Source organism: Rhinichthys klamathensis, unplaced genomic scaffold (genome assembly GCF_029890125.1).
Source record: "Rhinichthys klamathensis goyatoka isolate OS25496 unplaced genomic scaffold, OSU_Roscu_1.1 h1tg000206l_1, whole genome shotgun sequence".
Taxonomy (NCBI): Eukaryota; Metazoa; Chordata; class Actinopteri; order Cypriniformes; family Leuciscidae; genus Rhinichthys; species Rhinichthys klamathensis.
This window is the reverse complement of record NW_026606731.1, coordinates 1,065,788-1,090,364: the sequence shown is the minus strand read 5'-3', so window position 1 is coordinate 1,090,364 and position 24,577 is coordinate 1,065,788. Positions and strand designations below refer to the sequence as shown.

Genomic DNA, 24,577 nt, shown 5'->3' with positions numbered 1-24,577 from the left:
TACTCTTACATTTCACTAATTTATTATTAGCTTATTTATTTAAAAAGTAGCTAACAAGAAACGACATCGTGGGAAAATTCTTCGGAACACTGTTTACATTTACACAAAGAGTGTCAGCACAAAAACAGCTACAACAGTTACTGCTGGCAAGCACATTCATTCGGAGACCCGAGCAGCCTTTCTTGAGTTGAGCGAAAACTTTGCCTGTGTTTGTTTCGTCTGACAGCGGGACGTTTTACCAGGATCTAGAAACAGTCGTGTCGTGGCAATCACACGCCTTTAGAAACTATGTAGAGATGGAGTTCATGAAACTGATCGGAACTGTTTTGGCAGTTTGTTTCCATCCCAGCTGCGCATCAAGCGCGTTCGGTGGTGAGTTTGTGCTTATTTATATAAAATGTCGGTTCATGCACAGTGATATTCAAACGAAAGGACTCCGCTAGATTGTGGTTGCCTCTTACATGCGTTGAAATAAACCTTAGTGTCCAGTTCGAGTGCACAATATGCAACACTGACAGTCAAAATATTAACGATAGTTTCGGTTAACGAACTGGAGTGTCTTCAAATAAAGATTTCTGAAGCGTTTTGGCAGAACCATTTAACGAATATACTTCTGATAATACAACAAAACGTTCAACTACAGCTTCATTGAGTTTTCTTTTTATGTTAAAGTGGTGTGATTATGTTCAGTTTTCGGACAAGAAGCGTTTTAAATTTGGGTCACAGCTGTTTTTTAGTCAGAGAGGACATGGCTGATGGCTGTAGCACACATGACTTTGCTTGAGAGGATTTTGCGCCTGACAAATGTGGAAGTTCTCCTGGTTTCTTCCTCACTTAGCTCACTGAATTCCCTGCGCCAACTTTCCTATAACGGTTCCCACAATGTTTCCATAATAGTGCTTTAGGTTCAACACTCTCATCAGTTTTTTTGGTGATGTGGTTTGCAGAACACAGGATATGCCGGAGAGGGACAGAGAAGCCCTGCTATAAGATCACAAGCTTCCAGGACAGCAGGCTCAGAGCGAGCTTTGAGGCAGCCAGAGAGAAATGCAGGGAGGATGATGGGGAGCTGCTTAGTATTGAGACCGAAAATGAGCAGCGTCTGGTGGAGAGGATTGTTCAGGAGCTCAGGGCCTCGGATGGAGACTTCTGGATTGGGCTACGAAGGAGCCCACAATATAATGTTGATTGTTCAGCACAGTATTACTGGCTGGATTACAGTCAGGCCACATTTAGGTAAGATATTTGCAGTAACAACATTCTGAAATTTTCTGATGATCCCCCCCTGTATGTTTGGTTTTAGAGATTCTGTCATCTTTTTCTAATCCTCATGTCATTCTTATTTCTTCATTAAATGAGATATTTTAAATATTGTTCTGGTTGCAATTACAATAGATGGGGACTGAAGTTTTCAAGCTTCAAAATGGGCACAAAAGATTAATAAAAGTCCTCTATATACCAGTGCTGTTATACTAAAACTCCAAACTATCGAAGTACCAAAATTGTATCCGGCAATTGAGATAAAGCTGAAATAAAATACAATATAAATATTAGATGAAAAACTTAAAGAAAAATTTAACGGAACTAAGAAATTTGGCAACTTGGCAACTGACTGAAATAAATAAGTTGGAGTACTAAAATGACTAAAACAGAAATAAAAATTAATTAAAGCTAGGCTATAGAAATAGTTTAAACTAGAATTAAAGTAATAATAATAAAAAGAATAGCTAATTGATATTATCATAAGATCATAAGTCTTATGAATCATAATAGTGAGTAAATGATGACATAATTTTCAATATATGGTAAACTGTCCCTTTAAGTGAATGTAAAATGTGAGAATTTTCAGTGAATGTGCGGTGTGTTTAGGAACTGGCTGGTGACGGAGCCTTCTTGTGGCCTTGATCAGTGTGTGGCGTTATTCTACCGGCCCTCGTCTTCTGCTGTCCAGAAGAAACGCAACCTGTTCAAGTGGATGGACTACAATTGCAATTCCAAGAATAATTTCATCTGCAAGTACTCAGACGGTAAGCTTTTGCTTATGTTAAGGTTAGCTGTCACATTAAGATGTTTAATAGCGAACAAATATCAGTCAAGCATCTTTTGGTGTAAACATATTATGTAAAAGGACTTCAAATATAAACTCCTGTATGTGTTTAGAGAAGCATCCTGTCCCCACTCCAGCAGGAAATATCACCACACATACAGGTAAACAAATCCATAAGTTTTATCTGGTGTGTTAAATAATTTTTATATATTTTACTTATTAATAATAATATACAGTATATTAATAAGTGAGAGTGTCTAAATTGGTGTGAGATATTAGCATTTTTATAGTACCTTTAATCTCAGATAAAATTAGATTAATGGGATAGTTCCTCAAAAAAATTAATATTCTCTCATAATTATACCAGTGCTGCTGTCATTAACTGAAACCAAAACAACTAAATGAGATTCACAAGTTTAAGTTGAAGTTCTAAAATGACTCAAACTAAAACTGAAATTAAATAAATAAAAAATATTTATTTAAAAACAAAAATTCATAAAAATGAAAAAAGGACATAACAAAATGACCAAAACTTAAAAGTAAAAATAATAATAAAAATAAATAAATAAATTATTCAAGATATTAATAAATGCTATAATAGTATTTAAAAATACTAAAATAATAATCACCTGTTCGCTTTAATTGAAAAAAAAAGAAAAAAACTGTGTTAACATTCTGCTAAAATTCTTTGGTGCTCCACATTGAGGAAAGAAAATTATATAAGTTTAAAACGACACAAGGGTGTGTAAATGTGGACACAATAAAAGGACAGAATATGAATTTTTGTTGAATTCTTCCTTTAAAAAGACATTCCAACTTTGTATGGATAATAATGCTGATGATGACCTCTAGAGGTGGAAGTGGAATAATACTTTCACAAACATAATAGGTCAGTCATCATCTTTAAAGGGATAGTTCACCCAAAAAAATATGTCATCTTTTACTCAGCCTCAAGTTGTTCCAAATCTGTATGGATTTCTTATTTCTGCTGAAAACAAAATAAGATATTTAGCTAAATATGGGTAAGCAAACAGTTGTTGGGCCCCATTGACTTCCATAGTATTTTTCTCCCATACTATTATAGTCATTGGGTCCGATCAACTGTTTGCTTACCAACATTCTTCAGAAAGAAATGCATACAGTTTTGGAACAACTTGAGGGTGAGTAAATGAATTTTTGGGTGAACTATCTCTTTAAGACCAAATATTATAAGCGCTTATTTCTCATTCGCTGTCATTCTTGTTTTTAGGTATTGATGACCTGACTCTGGTGCCAAAGCACCCGCCCATTACTGTGGACAATGACAGGATAAAAACTGAACTCTCAGAGTCATCTGGTAATACAGGAATAAATACAGCAAAAACCCTTACAATTCATGATCCCAATTTTTTTAAGGAAAAATAATTATATTCAATATATATAATTTCTTTTTATGATTATTATTTTATAATATTTTATTAATAATTCTATTTTTAACATTCAATAACTAAAGCCTTTCTTAGTTTCTATTTCAGATGACACGATTAATATTTACTACATCCTCCTGGCCATTCTACCTGTGATGCTGCTGTTGATATTGGTGGTGTCAGGGGTGTTCTGTTTCAGAGTCATGTCAAGGAGGTGTGTAATGCAGTGCAAACATTTTCATCAATTCATACTTTGATTATCTTCATGAACTATTTTGTCTGTCACCCTGCCATATAATATACTTTGTGACTGTCTTTGAAGGAGAAAAGAACAGAATGAAATCTATGCCGTGCCAGGACAGTGGGTGCGTCCAGTAGCTCCAAAAAGTCAAAATAGTTATGAACACGCCAACAAATTCAACCAGCCCGGAGCTCACCTGGAGTACATGAGCTCTGAAATCGACAGAACATTTAGCGTGACATCCACAAACAGTCAGTTTGAGGACTACGAGAACGTTCCGAGCCGCCCCACACGGTGTGGTTTTGTCACTAATGACATCTACGAGACCTGCCGGAGCCCCTCGGCAGGGGAGGCCGGATGGGTGGACAATGACATATATGGATACTAAAACACTATACAGTATATACTGATCTCTCTCCCACTAGTGTGGCACCATGTTTGATCTCTTCTCCAGTCTGTATGCCTGCTCTTTGATGTGCCCTCTGTGATCTAGTGTGAAGGATTGGGAAGCCAGTGGGGTCTAATGCAGGGGTGTACAGCACAGTGAAGCTCAAATTCCCATAACTGACTATACAAAGAAGCATAAAGGTGTCATCGGCTTGTGAGAGCTTCCTCTGTGGAAGCTGGTATCCTGGAACAGGACCTTCCCTTTTGGAAATCCACAAAACACGCTGACCTCTCAGCCCATCTCAAAAACATCCTTCTGTCTCTGAAAATGGCCTCTCTAAAGGATATCTACTGATGTTCCTTTGTTTTTGAAGGATATGTAGTTGCTTTGTAAGCTCCATTGTGTAAAAAAAAAAAAAACAGAATTAAAGGTATTAGCTAAAGGATTTGTATGCATAAAACATTATTGTAACATATTGATTATGTATTTTTCTTTTGGGTATGGTATGAAATTGTGAGAAAAATGTATTTGGATTGTAAATGATTATATGTTCTCTCTGTCCTTATAATAATAATAATAACTCTGTCGCATTATTTGGTCTTTTTCTTAAACAGAATAGCTGTTTGGGGTTAATCTACATTGTTTCCACACTCATGGAAAGCCTGGTAATTTTAAAATCAGGCATGGAAAAGGAGAGTATTATTTCTATAGTGAATATACATTTTTTCTTCTAGTTACTTCTAGTCTAGATTTTAATTCTATAAAATCGTAATGACTACAAAAGACATGGAAATGGATTGATTAAAAGGTCTGACCCTATTTGAAAATGCATTATTATTCTGCTGAATTCTCCGACGCCAGAGCTGCAGGAGCAGTGAAGTATTATTAGTACTGCAGTACAGCATGTGTCCAGGAGATGTCGCCATATGATAGGCTGAATCGCTTGCAGCGTTGATACATATTGTTTAAAATAAAAATTCCAATACAAATCGTACGCTGTCTTTAGTGCTTTTTTACCCTTACTTGATATTAACCTGTTTATTGAACTGTTGTATAAAATGTTCAGTGTAGTACATATACCACTCTCGCTCATCTGATTCTAGACACATGCAAAGTTTGTAACGAAAATCTGCTTTAGGCCTATATGATGATGTAATTGACCAAATATGTGGTAGGCTACGACTGCTTTGATGTCTACAGGGCCGGGTTGCAAACCCTTGACTTGTCCTAGATGTCATGTCATGTTTCTGAATGTGATAATTTAAAGGGATAGTACACCTAAAAATAAAAATTCTGTCATTAATTAACGTACTCACCCTCAGGTCGTTCCAAACCCGTAAGACTTTCGTTCATCTTCGGAACACAAATGAAGCTCTTTTTGATGAAATCTGAGAGCTTTCTGTAATTTCCATTGACAGCTACACAACTAACTCTTCAAAAAGTTCACAAAGAGATTGTAAAACTAGTCCATATGGGTTGAGCGGTTAGTCAAAATTTTCTGAAGAGACTCGATTGCTTTATTTGATGAATAGATTTAGTTTAGGCTTTTATTCACATTTAAATATTAATCAGCGAACATAAACAGAAGCTCAACCGAACCTGCTTGATGCGCGAGATTGAACAAACTAAGAGAATGAACCTCATTGGTTACTTCTTGTACATCAAGTGAACATGCTTGAGCTTTCATTTACCACAACTGATGTGTGAGTTGATGAATGTTTATTTGTGAATAAATGCCTAAATTCAATCTGTTCATCATATAAAGCGATCGTGTCTCTTTAGAAACTTTGGACTAAACCGCTCAACTCATGGATTAGTTTTACGATTTCTTTATGAACATTTTGGAGCATCAAATGGTAGCTCCATAGCAGATGTCTATGGAGAGTAGCCTACAGAAAGCTCTCAGATTTCACCAAAAAGATCTTCATTTGTGTTACGAAGATGAACTAAAGTCTTACGGGTTTGAAACGGTGAGTAATTGGAAAAGGGTAATTATGACAGGATTTCATTTTTGGGTGAACTAAGCCTTTAGTTCGTGGGGTTCTACTTAAAGGGTGTTCGTGGAAATGTTTAGAATAAAAAAAAACATTAAATAAATAAGAAGATTAAAATAAATAATATGTTAGCTTTAAATGAATATGTAATATCTTTAAATAGGTAAATAATCGTGTGAATACATAAATAATCCATCTTATAGTACAGCACAATGAGTAGAACATTTTTTAACTAAACAGAAAATATTTTCCTAATTATGTAATTTTGTTTATAATATTGATTTTTCAGTATTTATAGAAACTCCCTCGCACGAGGATCGTCACATCGGGGGTCAGCGACACAGTCTAAATTTAAAAAGATTGAAACCCCTGCCCTGACTTGATATTAAGATACAATAAAGAGAGAAAAACAAAACGCACAGCCTTCAAATACCGAGCACGTCCCCCCTAGGCTCTCATTCCTCGACTAAATTGAAGTACTCGAGAGACTTTATCAAAGTTGCCTCACACTCACAGCCAGCGCTCGAGCAAAGAGAGCGACGCGCTCTGGCCGTTGACGTAAGAGGTGGGTCTGGTCGTCTTGGAAACGAATTGGCACTGTGTGGAAGCGCTTCGAAGCCCCGCCCCCTGTACAAATACCCCCATAGGCTCTGACGTCAATGCACGTCAACCAGAGAACATGATGCCTCCTGCCAGTCAACTCGTGTACTCTCGCAAACACAGATGAAATATTAGAGCTCTATTGTATTGGAGGAGGTGGCGTGACACTTCGCCGCGCTCCGAAACACTCTGCTTCTCCTGGTAAGACTGGAGCGGACCGTCAGCGAGCACCGTGGCCGGCACACTGGCATTTCTACACGCGTTAGCCTCTGCCGACCTCGTTATCTTGAGGCTCAAGTGGCAGGTCTCTATCTTCTCACCCCAAACCCTAGTGTTTCACAAACAGCATGGTCATGGCTGACTGTCACCAAAAGCCAGTGCTCAGGGGTCCTGTCCGAGTGGGCTTCTACGATATCGAGCGGACTCTTGGAAAGGGGAATTTCGCTGTTGTAAAACTAGCAAGACATCGTATAACCAAGACAGAGGTGAGTTGAGAATATATGAGCTAACCTAAATATATGAACTAACCCTTGTGTATGCACTGCAAAACTACTGGATACAAAGTTACAGTCTCTGAAGCTTTACTCACACTGGCTTGATAATATTATTTTATGGTCGACACTAGTTATGTGAGAACTTATTATCTGTGGGTAATAAACAAACAACCTGTTTGTCTGAAGCTGTATCAGCATTGTTTTGCTAAAGGAACCACCTGGAATGTTTTATAACTTCATCTGGGCTGATTTTTGATTAAAAAAATGTTTAAACCATTTTGTCAACATTTATGTAAAATATTTCAATTAATTAAAATGAATAATTATTTGTTTTTCATTATAAAATAAAATCATTATCAAACCTATATCTAGAAAATATGAATGTTTATAACATGTTTATAGCATTTTTGTCATTTTCAGTTAAATTGTAGTTTTTTTTTTCTGATCCAAAGTGTTACAGTCTACAATTAGATGAAGTCTTTGTGCAGCTTTGCATGCACTGATAAATGCACGTCCAGCAGCCTAATGCCTCAATGGAAATATGCAGAGTATTCAAGCATTGTCAGCTCTAATTGTGTCTGAAACTAGTTGTCAAAGAAAGACAAAGCCAAAGGCTGTGTACAATAGCAAGAAATTATGCTGGTTTGGTGCCCTTTTATGGGCCATGCTGTTGTGCAGTGGTTGCATAAGCAACATGGGTGATTTTGTGATAATGGATGTCGTCTCATCACAAAACCTGAGCTGATGTTAGTCTCGCATTCCTTGCAAAGAAAACCTGCTGAGCACCAAATGCATGACACAGGTCACGGAAATCAGGGAAATGTCAAGAAAATTATTTTTAAAAATGATTTAGCATTTTCCTAGTTACACTAAGTTCTAAAATGTTTGCTCTTTGAGTGCAGTCTTTATCAAATGATTTTTAAAAATCCTAGGTTCATGACCTCTGGTGACATTGTGTCACTGTGAATGTGTTGCTTTGCAGTGAAGTTTTGGTCCAGGATGTTATAGGTGCGAAGCGTCGAGCTGTAATTTATGCTTGCTCTGAGAGCTGTGGTTGTCCAACTGTCTGCAAGTGTGCAGATGTAGAGTTGAGCATTGGAGCAGAATGTGAGGGAATTAAGATATGTAACAGGATTATGTTGTACAGAGTTGATGCATCTCTGCAGTGGCTGCCTTGAGGCGGCTTCATTTCTGTGGGGACGACACCGTCTCGGCTCCCAGAGCTTCTCATCAGCCTCTCTTGTGTTTTGTGATTTCTCTGTTCTCCCTCTGAGCTCTCTTCAGAATACACATGCTCTGGTACCATGTGTCTACCGCTTTGTGTTTTTGCTCCACTATTGCCTCTTGCCTGCATTGTTCATGGTTTCAACGGACAGTTGGATCACTGTTACTGCCGATGAGAATGACTAACCACATTCACATATGACAGCTGATTCATAAGGGGCGATGTGCTGTAATGTTTTCAGTCAGTTACCATTATTTTGGCCCGGAGTCAGCGTTTCAGGCCAGGAGACAGAACTGTCACTTGTCCAATACATTCCAATTTTCTTACATGCATTTATCATGCACATATGTTTTAATGCCTTGCAAACATAAACATTTGGATTTCTGTGAAATACTGATTGTTGTTTTGCAAGTTCTGCTGATTCCGATCTCAGTAAGATAATGTAGTCTTTCTGAAATTGTGTGAAAGAAAGCATCAGTTTTATAAATTATATTCAATTTTTTGGCACCATATGCCATCTTTTCAAGTGTTAATGAACTTTTGATTATAACTGTGCTAAATTATTGTATATTATATTAATGTAATTTTGTTTGTGTGTTTTATACACACACACACACACACACACACACACACACACACACACACACACACACACACACACACACACACACACACACACACACAAAAGAATCCTTATTGTTGAGCCTTACTTTGGCATTGTAAATATTACTTATACTAACTGCAGGAAGCATGCTAAAGTACCACCATGGTACCATAAATCTTCAAAACAAAAATGTTTTATATCATTGTAATAATATAAAATAAAGGTCAAAGTCTTTAAAGCTGCTGTCCGTAGCTTTTTTTGGGTTAAAAATTATCCAAAATACATATTTGATAAAATACATAACCAGCCAGTGTTCAAAACTATCTGCTTGCCTTAGCTCGATGCAAAACGGTAAGCTTGTAATAATGTTTTTAATTTTAGTGGTACTGGTGGATTTCCGCGGGAGATTCAAGCATGTCTTTGCGTCATTACGTCACATCTGTACACATAAAGAAGGAGTCTCGGCTAGTATAAGCTATATTGCGTGTGAGGATGTTGGAGGTAGAGATTTATAGCCTTTTCTCACAGCACTTGATATCATTAAACTTATCAATTTGATGGCGGATCCAGAAAGGTTCAAACGACGATCATCATCAGTGACAACTAGAGACTCACCCGCTGTAAAATGCAGAAGACTTCGTTCGGACTTCGGAGTGGCTACAGAAAAAAAGAGACTGCAACCGGACCCATGCGAAAACAAGGATAATATCGGAAGGACATTACATGATGTAGTCACGCAATGCTTGCTGACGTTGTTAACATTAACAATTAGAGAACATAGTATAGCTACTTTGCACGGTTTTGCGTGAAATGATAACTTATAAGCAATTGTTAGATTTAATCAGCGCGATTTACTGCAATGTCAGAACCAGAACAAAAGTGAATTTTTCTTACTAGTTCAGATGACATTTCCCGGTGAAAATTCTTATGTTGGTCATACTTCCAAAAAGAATAATCTGTGATTCTGAATGACAATATCCACATCGGCGCGGTGACTGACAGCTGCACACTCTCCTCAAACACTGTGTTCATCCGCGCTGTGCCGTGTCGAGGGTGTTGAACTACAACCCACGTAAAGTTGATAATTCCGCGAATGACTGCAATTGCAGATTTCGAACAGAGATGGCGACAAAGAGGAAAAATGCCGGACTTCAGCTTTAACTGTGGAATATATGTTCTGGTTTCTCTGCTTCTGTGTACTTACCTGAACATTATTATTACTATACAGTCAAAAGGGGGATTAAAGTATGAGTTGTTATGAAATGGTGAATTACTTGTGTTCTTCTCCCATTTGTCTGGCAAAAGATGAAAATGATAATTTGGATCATTAGCCTACTTCAGTAGTTAAGCTGTTAACCAGACACTTAAGTGTGTATTAGCTTTGCTCGTGTGTATTGTGCCTTTGATCAGCGCTGGGGCTTGTGAAGACTGGATCAACTTAAACTGCTGACAGCAACAAGACTAATGAATTTCACTGAGTAGCTTGAGGCATTAGGCTCCGTACCAATGAAAGTGTGTCTCTGTGCCCTTAATTCTACAGGTGGCTATAAAGATCATTGATAAGACCCAGCTAGATGCTGTAAACCTGGAGAAGATCTATCGTGAAGTACAGATCATGAAAATGCTGGACCATCCGCACATAATTAAACTGTACCAGGTAATGCCTGCCCAGGCCATTTGCTTCCATTATTGTTGGCTCTTATATGATTTTTTAAGTTGACGTTTGACATTTGTAAGTTTATTTGAATAAAAGCATCTTCTAAATGTATAAAATACTTGATATAATAGTAAGGTTTTAAGAAGGATGTACCGATATGGGATTTCTGGGCTGATAACCGACAATCAACAGCTGGTACAATGATCAATGATTTTACTTTAAAGGGGTCATCATGACATGAGAAATCAAATTTGCCTTGATCTGCTGACATTTAAGAGGTCTTTGTATCATTAAAACATCCCGCTAGTTTCATAGCTCAAAATATCCTCCTCATTATAAAGAAAGCATTTATTTTAGGGCTGCCCCCTAATTGTTGACTAAACGTTAGTCGACTAGAAGAGTCGGAGAACAACAACAACAACAAAAAACCTTGTGGTGGTTCTTTTTGGTAATTACAGTATGTTGGGCAGGAAATCCAAACGTTCGCCTGTGTCCTGCATATGTCATTGAGGCTGCTTAATTCCAGTAAACTGACCACTACATTCCAAAGTCATTAAGAAAGTACAACAATTTATGCTTCACTAGGAATAACAATCAATTTAATAATTGTTACTATTGTGAAATAAGACATCCTTTATGACGTATGCGGCCGACAAATGCAACCTGCAGAGGACGCAGCCTTCGAAATTAGCAGCTCAAGTTTTTTTTGCGGAGTGTAGAAGCTAAAGTATAGCGTGCTTTACTGCATGACATGGAGGCGCAGACGCGATCACTTGCCTTTTTCCCTGACAACAGCGTAAACGACTTAAAATACTCTGGCATTTTTGCTCATACAGATAAGAGTAATACATCATTTGAAACTGTCTACTTGTATTTGTGTAAACTCACAATAACACAAAAACATTGTGCCTTTGTAAAATAAAGAAAAAATACAGGATGCGCTTTCTGCCGTCTCAGTTTCCGTAAACTGAAGTATGTCACATATGAACCAAAACTCAGCATAGGCTACTTGCCTCACAGACATGAGAAATATATCTATAGAATGCTTGAAATGTCTAACCAATTCTAAACAATTCATACAACAAACCAATTCAAATTAAAAAGAAATACTCTCTGCTAATGTAATCCGTATGAAAGTTGCATTTCTCTCTATATAAGCGCATACATTACACTGTGGAGATGAGTCAGCATCCTCAACATAATCTTTGCAGCCAATACTGACACAGAAAACACTAGTTTATTAATAAATAATTATAAAGTCTCCTTGATATTTTTACTTTTGCTCCAAGCTTTATGCGTGCTTGTCCTTGAGTGTGGAATATGATATATTACGCCTATTCCTATATTAAACGCTCATTATGGTTTAGTATTCTCCTCCGTATACAGTATATTTAAGTATTTAAATGAATATAAACGTGCAATTTAGTCGACTAATGGCTTAAATGAGCAACTACTAGTTGACTAGAAAAAAAATCAGTTCAGGGGCAGCCCTAATTGATTTAATCAAGCTCCAAAAAAGTCTCGTTTGAATATTGTGGGATTTGGGATGTCACACGGGCAAATGCATTTATATATATGACTTCCTCCAGAACAAGACATTGACGAATAGTTTTACATCACCGCACCATAGGACCCACTGGCATTCAGTCGCTTAATGGCTGAGATTTGCCCACACTGGATGTGAGCGTCACGTCAAATGCAATAGAACCCATTTTAATCACAGATGCTGTCTACACTGGATACAGTACAAATATGCGCATTCAGTTTCTGATGTACTCCATGCAAAATTTGATACTAAATCAGCATATTAGAATGATTTCTGAAGGATCCTGTGAGACTGGAGTAAAGGCTGATGAAAATTCAGCTTTAATAAATTATACTTTAAAGTATATTAAAATAGAAAACCATTATTTCAAAATATTTTAACCTGCATGGAGTTCCGATCATATGCCCACATATAATTTTTGGATCCAATCTGAGCTTCGGGTGGGTTGAAATATTTGAACTTTTGTAACAACTATATAGAATGCAACAACCAGACCGGATGTGATGTATTCTAATCAAAACTATGAGATTAGTGAAGAACAAGTTATTCTTTAAACACTATTTCTTATGAATAATTATCTCAGAAATAATTATTTTATAAGTGTTAAATTATTATTTACGTTAAATAAGTTTCAGAGCTATTGGTGGTCAGTTGTTTTGAGTGGATAATCATACATTCATTATTCATTCATTTTGCCATGGTGAATAAGCAGAGGGTAATGGCTGTTTAACAACTAATTTGAAAGATCCATGCAAATGCCACTAGAGAGGCAAAATGTGACAAACATTTGTGAATTTCAGAGATAGTGGAAAGGCAGCTTCACACATATACCGCAGGTGACATTGACACACAAGACTGGTTATAGTACAAAAAAATGCCATCATTTACATTTAGATGCTTTTATCCAAAGCAAACATGATATATCATATATTATATGATATATCATGCACTTCTCTCATTTTACCTGAGCAAATTTCGCCAGATTACCTCCAGCCATTTGTCTAAAGTTAATGGCTAACTACTTTTCACTGTACACTTTCACATGATCAACATTAAAGTTGTCCAGCTGGAAAAAGCCTGTTTTTAACAGGGGATCATTCACACTCTGGACTCAAAGTCAAACAAACACTTAGATGATGAGATAACTTCTCCCTCAATGTGACTTCACTGCAGCATTATGTAAGACTTTAGGTCACTTTGGCTTTTGGGAATGTGAATAGCGCTTCCTTATTATAGAACGTACCGGCACCAGTCCAAGCCCCTTGCCGTGTAATCATAGTGTATCATTATTTCCAATGGTTACTCCACTCAAACTGCATGGGTCAATTAGTCATTTCCTTTCAGTCATCATAAACAGAGGGCAGCTCTGCAGGCCCTGCCATCTCATCTCTAACCCCCGGTTTCCCTCTGCCCCATCTGCCACGGCTCAGGGTCCTAACACCAAGCAGCTGCTCCGCACATGCACCCTCACGTACATGTAACGCAGCAGCAAATGCTCCATATTTACTGCGGTAATCTGGCTCTATTCACACGTCATTCATCAGCAGCATTACATGTCAGCTTTTTCTTTGGACCTATCAGATGGAGCATATGCAGTGCACATGCGTTTCAAGCACACTGCCATCAATTCTTCAAGCATCATTCATGTAGGTTTCTAGGTAGCATGATTTGTTGGTTGAAACTTTAAGCAGTGTCAATTTAACACGAAAATTTAGTGCGAACATTTTCTTTAAATTTGCGTATATATTGTAGTTTATATGAACACACACATATCGTTTCATTATTAAATGTAATAGAATAACTAATGTGCAAATGTTGTGCATTTAATTAAAAAATGCACTAAATATCTAATATATTCAAATATACACTAAATACTCAATACTAAATACTTCATATTTATTAAATTCTATTTTTCTACATTTATAACATGTTATCTTAGCATAGCATTAATGCAAAAATGTATGAGCTTAAATACCATGTTTTATTTCAAGTTACCGTATAACGTCAGTTCGAGTGTTTGAAATACTGTCACTTCTGTGATCCTATGTGGCTTCTTATCACAGAATGAGACAAAAAATATATTATTTTGTAGTATTCTATACTGTGATTTCTTTATTAATATTAATAGATAAATAGTTGATGCATAAATGTAGTGCAATTAATTAAACAAACTGCACTAAATCTACACACCATACATTCGAATAGGCATATTATGTCATTTCTAATTGATTGATGATAGCCCTACTTTGTTTGCGGTTATCTTTGACCACAGTGTGACCCATCCCTTGACTTAATGTGACTCACTACTACTGGCAGTTTGTCACATAAACCGACAGCCAACTAGTATAGAATCAACTATTCGCATGAGATAATTTGAGTTATTTCCAGTTATTTGCTTATTTGGCAGCTGATTGGGATAAGACGTGCTTTGTGATCATTGTGTTCTGAACAGCTCTGAGATCACAGCTTCCATTAAAACAAGTTTCTGGAAAGGAGAATTAGTTGAGGAGTTTAAAAGATGATTCATATTCTGGCCTAGTTGCTGATTTTATTAGTCAACCCTATAATGCCTTTAAATGGCAAGAGCAGAAAATCCCCTACAAGTTGAGCCCAGATAAGGCTGATTTACACAAAAGCCTCTTGGTACAGATGAGGCTGATGTATCAGTAAACCCTAAACTAACTGACTGTTTAATTGGCCGATGGTAGTGTTTATGTGGGACTCTTTGAATGTTTCTGAATTATAGCATGCCACTTCTCTTCACTACATTTAGGTCTATTCATCTTTTTGTTTGCTTTGGCTAATTCTGGAGTCCTCCCACACATCGTTGGCTCTGACACTGCACTATGAATCGAGGCTACGAGTAAACTACCGTCCCACTCTGATTCATGTGTGTTTCACTATAATACTGTGAACTCAGTGGGATACTTCAGATTTCATCTTAATGTAGCAGTCATTTTATCTCTCAATGGTTTTTGCACTCTCTAAGTGCTTCATGTATATTTTGGAGTTATGTAGGCCATCTACCATAGTGTCACAGACGTATAGAGGATTTTACATGTAACATGCATTTTATTTTTCATCCCTACGCAGGTCATGGAGACCAAGAATATGCTGTACCTTGTGACGGAATACGCCAAGAACGGTGAAATCTTTGGTAAGTGTTTTTAGTATTAATGACACACCAGCCATCACTGACCAAATTACAATTGATTTGTATGTTATTTCGTTTGTAAAAATTGTTTGTTCATATTGGGAGTTGCATGGTATATTGGCACAAAAATGTTGTGGTACCAAACATTTACAATGGTACAATACAATTGTTTCGCAAATTTCAGTGGCGTGAAGTGTGAAAGCAAAGTACACAAGTGCAACAATGCATGATTTGAGAATAAAAATCAAATGCATTGAATATCTCATTATGAATAATTGTTACTATAAAAACAAATCTTAACACTCACAGTATCTATAAATTATTGGCTGAATGTTGCATAAAAGATGGTTAGCAAAGCATTACATGAGATGATTTACATAATTTACAATCTGTACGATTTATTTATGTTTTTATTTGGTTGTTGTTTTTTTGCACAAAGCTGACTATCACTTTGGGATGGGCATAACTACTCAATAGTGTTGTTGTTGTCGTCGTTGTTGCTCTTGTTGTTGATTCAGGATGACAGCCAGATCTACCCCTTATTTCACTGAAATATCCTAATTCCACATATCACTGACATGGAGAAAGTGTGTATTCAGACTAACATCTTGGTTTCAGATGATAGTGACAAAGGTCAGGCTGAGATTAGCTCAGGCGTGACAAACACAGACTGTGTGAATAACCATCATGGTCACAAGCAACAAATGTGTCAGTGAATGATGATCATATTCTGACGGGTCAGCTGTCTGTCTTTCCGTTGCGTTGGAGTTCTGTTGTGTCTGACACACAAGCTGGAAGCTAAGAGCAAAACTGAAGGTCAAAGAAAATTAAAGGAAAATTTCATGCAAAATATGAAGGTACTGGTCCACCTTTTCTTTTACAGTGAATGGGGACTGAAGTGTTAATGCTTCAAAAAAAATGCAAAAGCTTAACAAAAAACAGTCCATATCTGCTATATTCAAAGTCATATGATCATTTGTGTGACAAACACACTGAAATTTAGGTCATTATTCACTGTTAATCTTCTATTCCAAGTGACCTGTTAACTGTTGATACCAATCATTGAGTCAGTGAGGTAACTTAGATCAACCGAATCTTAGAAAAGATCTGATTTGAAAAGAACATAGCCTTGTGGGAAGTGGCCCATGGTTCTTTTCCAATACTGTTTCCCTCTTTCCTATCACTTCCTGTCACTGCTTCTAATGCCCTATCATAGCAAAAATGGAAAAAATATCATTTTAAATGAACAGTTTGTTCCCAAATCGGACATTGCTGCTTCTCTCATGAACATGCCAATGAAAGCTAGGACAGAAATTTAGGACAGTCTCTTCTTCCTACAAAACTATTGTAGGATTTTATAAGAATTGGAAAACAGGGAAGGAGTTATATAGATCACTTTTATGATATTTTTTAGTGTAGACATGGCCTATGACCCGCTACAGCCTAAATCAGAACCGGGCTGTTTTTGCTGCAAACACATGATCGGCAACCGGTTTTTAGTTTTATTTTGACCGAATTCTATTCCGGACTTGCACACAAACTGCATTGCAATCATTTCCCAAAATGTAATTTGTGTGGAAATATTAAGAAGTCTGTAAACAGGACATTAACACAGGCCAGAGACGGGACACTCTGAAGACGGACGCAAAGAGGAGAACACAGACACGCCAGCAAAGAAAATACTGTTCCAGATACAACAAGCTCACGGTTCGTGATGCTTGAAATCTAGGAAGAAAAATATAAATATTGAATTGGGGGTTTATATGAATGTATCTCTTAAAGGATTAGTTCACTTTTAAAAAAACTTTTGCTGATAATTTACTCATCCCCATGTCATCCAAGATGTCCATGTCTTTCTTTCTTCAGTCGAAAAGAAATTAAGGTTTTTGATGAAAACATTCCAGGATTTCTCTCCATATGATGCACTTTGCTGGGCACCAAACGGTTCAAGGTCCAAAAGACAGTTTCAGTGCAAAAGGCAAACTGTTTAAAGGGCTTTAAACGATTCCAGACGATGAATAAGGGTCTTATCAAGCGAAACGATCGGTCATTTCAAATATAAATAACAAAGTTTAAGTTTAATAATGTCAAATGCTCGCCTTGCTCTGTTCTGTGATGCACGTTCGTGACTCTCCTGTTCGAACTCGTTCATCAAAATGAACAAATCTTTTTTCGAGTCATTTGGTTCATTTAATGAACGAAATGAACAAATTGACTCGGAAAAAGATTCGTTCATTTTGATGAACGAGTTCGAACAGGAGAGTCACACAGAACAGAGCAAGGCGAGCATTTGAGCTTATAAAACTTAAACTTTGTTATTTCTTTTTTAAATTAGCGATCGTTTCGCTTGATAAGACCCTTATTCATCGTCTGGTGTCGTTTAAAGCCATTTGAACAGTTTGCAGTTTGCACTGAAACTGTCTTTTGGACCTTGAACCGTTTGGTGCCCAGCAAAGTGCATTATATGGAGAAAATCCTGGAATGTTTTCATCAAAAACCTTAATTTTTTTCGACTGAAGAAAGAAAGACATGGACATCTTGGATGACATGGGGGTGAGTAAATTATCAGCAAAAGTTTTTTTTAAAGTGAACTAATCCTTTAAGGGAACTGATTGTCTTTTCTTTTCTTTTTTTTCCTCTTACCTCTGTATAAAGTAGTGATTATAAAAAACAGCTGTTGTTCCATAAGCCCCACCTACTGTCAGAGAGTGAATTTGTTTTCATTCAATCTGTCTGCTGTTTTTGTTTTGTTCAGGTATGTTTTAATGTTGCATAATTTCACAAATATGAAGTCTGTTTTTGCTCTAAATCAAAAACAACTGCTCATGCTACATGAATGTAGCATCTTTGTTTAGATTGTGATTAAAATGCTGTGGTTTGCCTGTTATAGAGCTAACAAACAGCAAATAGTGATTGTCATCACTATAGTGATTCACTTTTATTATATTGAAAAGAGTAGGCAGGAGAATCCTGTTCACGCAGAAGAGAGTGATGTGGGTTTGGAACAACATGGATGTAAATGATTACAGAATTTTTTTAGTTGAACTATTTAAAAATCCCTTGTTGGCGATTCTTGAAAGTGTTCTAAGAGCAGACTACATCACTTCCACTGACTGATCCTTTTGACTTTGTAGCAGCAGTTGCTGTTCACCACCTGTGAAAACTCACATAATCCTCACACATTATTCTTACATAACAGTGTCTGTTTCACAGTACACGGCAATGTGATATGAAGAAACCTACCTATGAGGCTACCAAGAAATTGTTCCTACCCTAAGGATTCAGTTTTTTTTTTTTTTTGATGCACTTTACAGGAAATAGCCTGTATATATAGCCCCACCCAAAGCTAAATCCTATTAGTCCAAAACTGTATATTCAACATCAAATATGTTCAGATTGGCTGTTGTTCTGCATTGTGCAACATGTCTGCTTTCATTGTAGACAGACAAATTACGACTTTGCTTCGGATATATGTTGTTTTTTATAAATGTATTTGTCATGGAAATTCTGCTTGTCCAGCCACCAATCAGCACGTTGTGCTTTATTACTAGACAACAAACAGACATTTAGCGTGATGCTAAATCCATCTCGCGGTTGTGGTGTACGTTGTGTGGACACCATGACCCTGGTGTTGGATGTGACAACAGCGTCTGTTTTGAAAGAGATATAAAGAGGAATGTCGTGGCTGAGGCAAACCAAATTACTTGTTCCTGCCCAAGTGTGCTACAGGGTGAGATAACAGCCAAAACTCCCATAGAGACTTGAAATGAGATTGCAGAGGTCAAGCAAATAAAAAACTAAAAACACATAAAATGATCTGTCAACATAGCATGACAAATACTTGCATGACAGTTTTTGTCCAGATTACCCTATAATTACTGGTAGTACTGAGAGGCCATGTTGTCCAGCTTTTGTGATTCTCTGATTGCACAATATAATTATGCAAATTATTTGCAGCATGTTCCATTGCTATAAAGACAAAGTTATGAAAGATACTTTTTTTTTAAATTAAGACCGAGTGATGTGTGCTTGCATCCCACAAAACAGAACCCGATTAGTGATTAGTTCACACTAAACCTAAGCTATCCTAACATAACACAGGCACTCACTTCCATCAGATAATCTTCACAAGGATAAAAGAGAGGAGAGAGATAGAGCAGCATTTGGTGTTGTGAAGTGCTGGGTTCGGTCCCCCGTGGTGGAGCTTAGCAGTGCAGAAGCCCACCACGAGAGCCTGTCTGCTCCACCAGCACCGCAGATCAGAGCCGAAGCTTTAGAGGGACCTGGAAACTGGGTCAACTTCGAATAAGCAGGAGCTGCAAAACGCACAGGCAAAGCAGGAGAGAGAGAGAGAGGGAAAGCTAAGGGACATTGATTTGAATTTTGGAAGTGGAGAGGAGAAATGTAGGCCATGCATATTTTAGAAAAATACAGAGCTGGAGAAAAGGTTCTTTTTCAACATGTCAGCTGATCAGTCTTGACACCCGTGTCTGCCCTCAGCGTCTCAATCCCTGCCTTTTACCCTCAATCTCAATATGTGTAATAGGCTCTATTCCTAGTCTGTCAATTTTAGGTTTTAGCGTTAGTAATGCTGGTATAGGAAAATTCATAAATCCTGTCTAGATAATGTATGACACTAGAAAGAGTATACTTGTGTTTCAAGACCAGAAGAAATGTATTCTGTATGTTGTAAAAAGTCTAATTTATTTTAATATGTGTGCAGGAATCCACTTACGGAAAATGACCACAATTTACCGTAGTAGTAATACCATAGTATTTTTTTAATACTCTTAATTATTTTTTAAATTATTATATATGTAGTTAGTATGACCTCATTAATTGAGAGACTCTTTGAAATCTTTTTTAATTAGTTTATAGATTTTTTTATATTTAAAAAAATTCACACAGCAAAAGAAAGATGGTAAAAAGCTTAAAATAAATGGAAATCTAAGTAAAGAAGAATTAGAAAATACCATGGTATTCTTTGGAGTATTGTCCTTAGCTTTTTTTTCTAAATCTTTTAAACTATTGTAATGCATATATGCAGACTATATGAAATATTTGATTTTTATTATTAAAATACCTTGTTTATTAAACTAACATGTTGTTATTAAAATATTTTAGATATTTTATTTCAGGGAATTAAAGAGGTTGAACCTAATATTCCCTATCTGTAAGTGACAATACTGCTAGGACAAGGTTCAGCTAGTTCATGTTATAAAACCCCTGGTACACAAGCCCTTCAGATAATGCATCTTGCTGGGAAGAAGAAATGCTTTTTCTCCTCTTCGTGTGCCTCTTCAGTTAGTCAGTCTGTCATGCAACTGTGGTGTGACTGCTTCTCTGGTTTGTAAGGTTCAGTGGAGAAAAAATTCAGTTGTAGAACTTATAAAGTCGAAGCAACTTTTATTAGGTCAGCTGGCCAACTCAGGCTCTTTCAGGTCTATCTTGTTCATGCTCACATGGCTAATCAGAAGAAGAGAAATGCAAGGATAACAAGCACCAATGTACCTGGTATGCTGGCACCAGACTGATATTGTGTTCTGTTGGCCAAAGTCCACAGTCTGTGCTTTATTGGGGTTGATTACAGACGGTTGAGGGGTATAGAGCAGAGTGTATGTACACCTTATCTCGGAGAAGATTCCCACCGGCCAGTTGACACAAATATGAGACATTCCTATATCAGGTGTGCTTTTTGATTAGCAACATACTCCTAAAAAATTCTTTTTAAACGGAGCACAATTTCAGAATGTTGCATCTGTTATCTAATTGGTTTGCTCAATGAATTTTACATTTGGTATTACTGTAAATGTATTATTATTATTGTAGTATTACAATGTATATAATGTATTAGGTTACACTTTATTTTAAGGTGACATACAGTAGTTAAATTGTACTTCCTCAAATAAGTACTTGGTAATGAATGAGTTTCTGAACTACATGTACTTACTATAGAATTACGGTTAGGGTTTGGTTTAGGGTTAGTTACTTACTTATGCATAATGCGTATGCGTAATTATGCATAATTTACTGTTATTACTATAGTAAGTGCATGTAGTAACGTGTAACTACGCCCCCTTAAAATAAATTCTTCCCTATTATTATATCATTATTAATAGTATTATATTATTATAAGTATATTATACAAATATCATATATCATTAATATATATTTATTTAAAACGTGAACCCTGTACAAATGCAATTAGTTAGTAGCTATCTAATATGCATTCTTTGCACACAATACATTCTTTAAAATGCATGCATCACACAGCAAATTTATGACGTAAATAGAATGAAGTATATAACTTGTTTTAGTTACCCATGTTTTTCTTCTCTATTCTTTAGACTAGGTTATGCAAGGTAATTCTGCAATCATAAGTAACTGTCTGTTTTTGAAAATTGTTTTTCCCCTGCTATTAGAAAAACAACTTGTGCAGAGAATGACGCCTTAAACATGTTGCCATGTACACACAGTCGCTCTGCCAACCCACCTCAGAATAATCCCAGGGCGAGTATGGAATGGAATGTGTGAGGACTGTAGGTTTGGCCACGGGCCAAGGCCCAGGGGCTGACCCAGCACTCTAGGGTGTGGTGACCACATGATTACACCATCCGGGGGATGTTTACCCTACTCACACACCGCAGAGCCTCCTTATTGTGGCTCATCAATTTCTGCCACTAGCCACACCACACCACCAGAGCCTTTCCCGGTACAACGTGTGGTCATGGCTTTCAAATTATTGCTCTTTTTTTTTTTTGTCCAGTCACATTTTATTATGACCCATATTACACTACAGTACCCATGCAGAATGTTTAATTGATTGTGTATTTTGTGATGTTTAGTTAACCCCACTTCCTCTTTATTTAGACTACCTAGCCAAGCATGGACGGCTGAGCGAACCAGAGGCACGACGCAAGTTCTGGCAAATTCTGTCTGCTGTTGAGTACTGCCACAATCGTAACATCGTTCACCGGGACTTAAAGGCGGAGAACCTACTGCTAGACGGACACATGAACATCAAGATTGCTGGTAATAGTTCATAGTTACACTATCCAAAAGTTGCGTTTGGACCATTACTAGTCTGATACAAAAAAACAACTGCTATCTGCTATATATTATATTTATTATATTATATTTTTATATATATAATTTATTTATTTTTTACGGCTATAATGAATTATATTTTACTATATATTGTATAATTTTATATAATATAATAAATGCACAAATAAAATATATTAAATTTAGTTTGGTTTGTTTTATCAATGCTTTTTATTTGTGCAACTGAGTAAATGCACAAATAACAAGCACAAATTAAAAAAAAAATGTGCGTGTCAGCAACACTGACTTGGAGACTAGATTGTTTCTAGAAGTTTGTAACACCACAAAACAGCTGAAATTTTTCATCAAAATGGTTTGGTACTTTTTTGGGGGGAGTTTTCCTTGCCTTAAAAAATTGTCACCTACATTTTTGTGAGTTAATAGTTATAGTTAATTATAGGGTGTGATGGACAGTTTATATAATCAAAGCTGTAATGCTCAGGATGATGACTCAGGTACTGCTCAGTTGGCAAAGCCATGACTTGCGTCTAGAGGACACAGGTGCATTCTGTGCTGAGCCATACATGCAGACCAAGGTTCATTTGCAATTTGCAATATAAAGTGAGCCAGACGCTGAGTATCGCAGCCATCCAAGGCTCTCCGTGAAAGGAGAGCTTCCCACACACATATGTGCACACATATTCAAACACTGTCAGTTTTTTCTGACACCTCAACCTGCTTTCTGCCCAAACTCCACTGTCATGATGGTAGATTGTGATGTTTTGCACAGCAAGTAATGCAGTGGCCAGTCACAGAGGGGTGTCCCACAAGGCTTTGTTAAAGGTCCTTTTTCCTTTAGCCCTCACACTGATGCACAGTCAGCCTCTTAGAAGATGGCCGGGGCTGGGTCACTCAAAGAAAGGTCATCAGCCTTTTATGTTCCACTTCAAACATTTTTGTACCTGTCTCATCATGATTTAAAAAAAGACATTTTGATGAAACAGAAGACACTGTGAAACTCTAATCTTTTAACCATGAAGACCCTTCCCCATACTGTATAGATATACAAAGCAATATATACATTTCATTTCACAGTGATTTTGCATTGTGATTATATGACAGATTAAAATGTCAACGCTTGAAGCAAGAAAAGAGTGTACATCTGTTTTTACGTTAATTCGTGTTGAATGAGAAAACCTGTGGGAGTGGGAGACTTCCTGGGGTAGGCCAATGATTGGGAAACCGGATAAAAAATGGTTAGGATTGGATCCCTAGAGACCTTTACACAACCAACCTCCAGCACAAATCCAATGCACAGTGTGTTACGCATATCCACTGCTTAACAATATTATGAGAGCCAGAGCTATTGACCTCAATAAAAGCTTTTATTTAAAGTAACAAAAAGATCAGGTCTGCCTGCATGTAAATATGGCACTAGCCACTGTTTTCCAAGCTGCAGGAGTTAAGCTCTGGGGCCGGATGATATTGAGTGATTCCTGTATTGAATGTTGAGGCTCACTCCTGCAATGTCTGCCGCTGTACTGCCTAGAGCATTGACGTCAATTCCTCCTGCTCAGCATTCAACTCATGAAGTGGGTCAGCTCAACTGATATGGACTCATCATACCGGCTTCTTACATCACAGTCACAGTGTAATGTAACCACGGCTGCTTTTTATCTGTCCTTAAGGTTCACATTTTCATTTTATGAGGTACCTGAAGCTCAGATTCTAGACAAACTAGACAAACTCTCAATACTCACCGGAATTTAAATGAAATCAGATGATTTGACATCCTACACTAGCCTGGGAAAACCCAGACAACTTCCGGCAAATTTAGATTTGCTCTGCAAGTTAGTCTGGCAAAGAGCTCATTCAAGCCCATTTCTAATCCGTCGAAATCGCGGCACCAATCAGAAACGTTGGGGCCGGGGCTTTACACGATGACGACAGCACAGCAACGGTGAAGCAGATTTTGTAACGTTACATTTACAAAGATGGATGCCGCCGTGGAACTAGGGGTGTGACGGTTATAGTTGAACACCTTCATTAGAACTCTATAACCGCCAAAACCATGTTATAAAAATATTTTTTTCACAAAAATGTTTTATCATAGAGAATGTTTAAATACTAATATCAGCTTACACGCTGACACGGAGTAAAGCCTTGTTTATACCTAT

General features: G+C 37.1%; 2 protein-coding genes across 6 annotated transcripts in view; both read left to right on the top strand.

Annotated features, from left to right (window-relative positions):
* The first annotated feature begins 129 nt into the window (after positions 1 to 129).
* Positions 130 to 4,599, top strand: laynb (layilin b). 3 transcript variants are annotated; one of them, XM_056263348.1, is made up of 7 exons: positions 130 to 372; positions 948 to 1,236; positions 1,870 to 2,027; positions 2,161 to 2,208; positions 3,297 to 3,383; positions 3,562 to 3,667; positions 3,776 to 4,599. In XM_056263348.1, the coding sequence occupies exons 1-7, from the start codon at positions 297 to 299 to the stop codon at positions 4,080 to 4,082; spliced, it is 1,071 nt and encodes a 356-aa protein (XP_056119323.1). In that variant the 5' UTR covers positions 130 to 296; the 3' UTR covers positions 4,083 to 4,599. The 3 variants fall into 3 exon arrangements, with proteins under 3 accessions (XP_056119323.1, XP_056119322.1, XP_056119324.1); XM_056263347.1 differs by having other exon boundaries at positions 3,550 to 3,667; XM_056263349.1 differs by lacking the exon at positions 3,297 to 3,383 and having other exon boundaries at positions 3,550 to 3,667.
* Positions 4,600 to 6,733: 2,134 nt separating this feature from the next.
* sik2b (salt-inducible kinase 2b) overlaps positions 6,734 to 24,577 on the top strand; it is a 43,714-nt gene continuing 25,870 nt past the window's right edge. For all 3 annotated transcript variants that reach the window (XM_056263345.1, XM_056263344.1, XM_056263346.1), the window contains exons 1-4: positions 6,734 to 7,161; positions 10,540 to 10,656; positions 15,296 to 15,359; positions 22,227 to 22,388. In XM_056263345.1, the coding sequence (XP_056119320.1) occupies positions 7,024 to 7,161; positions 10,540 to 10,656; positions 15,296 to 15,359; positions 22,227 to 22,388 (481 nt within the window). In that variant the 5' untranslated portion in view covers positions 6,734 to 7,023. The remainder of the gene's footprint in view (positions 7,162 to 10,539; positions 10,657 to 15,295; positions 15,360 to 22,226; positions 22,389 to 24,577) is intronic.

What these genes read in the sequence shown, in the direction of transcription:
- laynb (XM_056263347.1), top strand. Translation starts at nt 297, where the DNA reads ATGGAGTTCATGAAACTGATCGGAACTGTTTTGGCAGTTTGTTTCCAT. An exon ending in TACAGTCAGGCCACATTTAG is followed by an intron (nt 1,237 to 1,869) that starts GTAAGATATTTG and finishes CGGTGTGTTTAG; the next exon opens with GAACTGGCTGGTGACGGAGC. An exon ending in TGAACTCTCAGAGTCATCTG is followed by an intron (nt 3,384 to 3,549) that starts GTAATACAGGAA and finishes AGCCTTTCTTAG; the next exon opens with TTTCTATTTCAGATGACACG.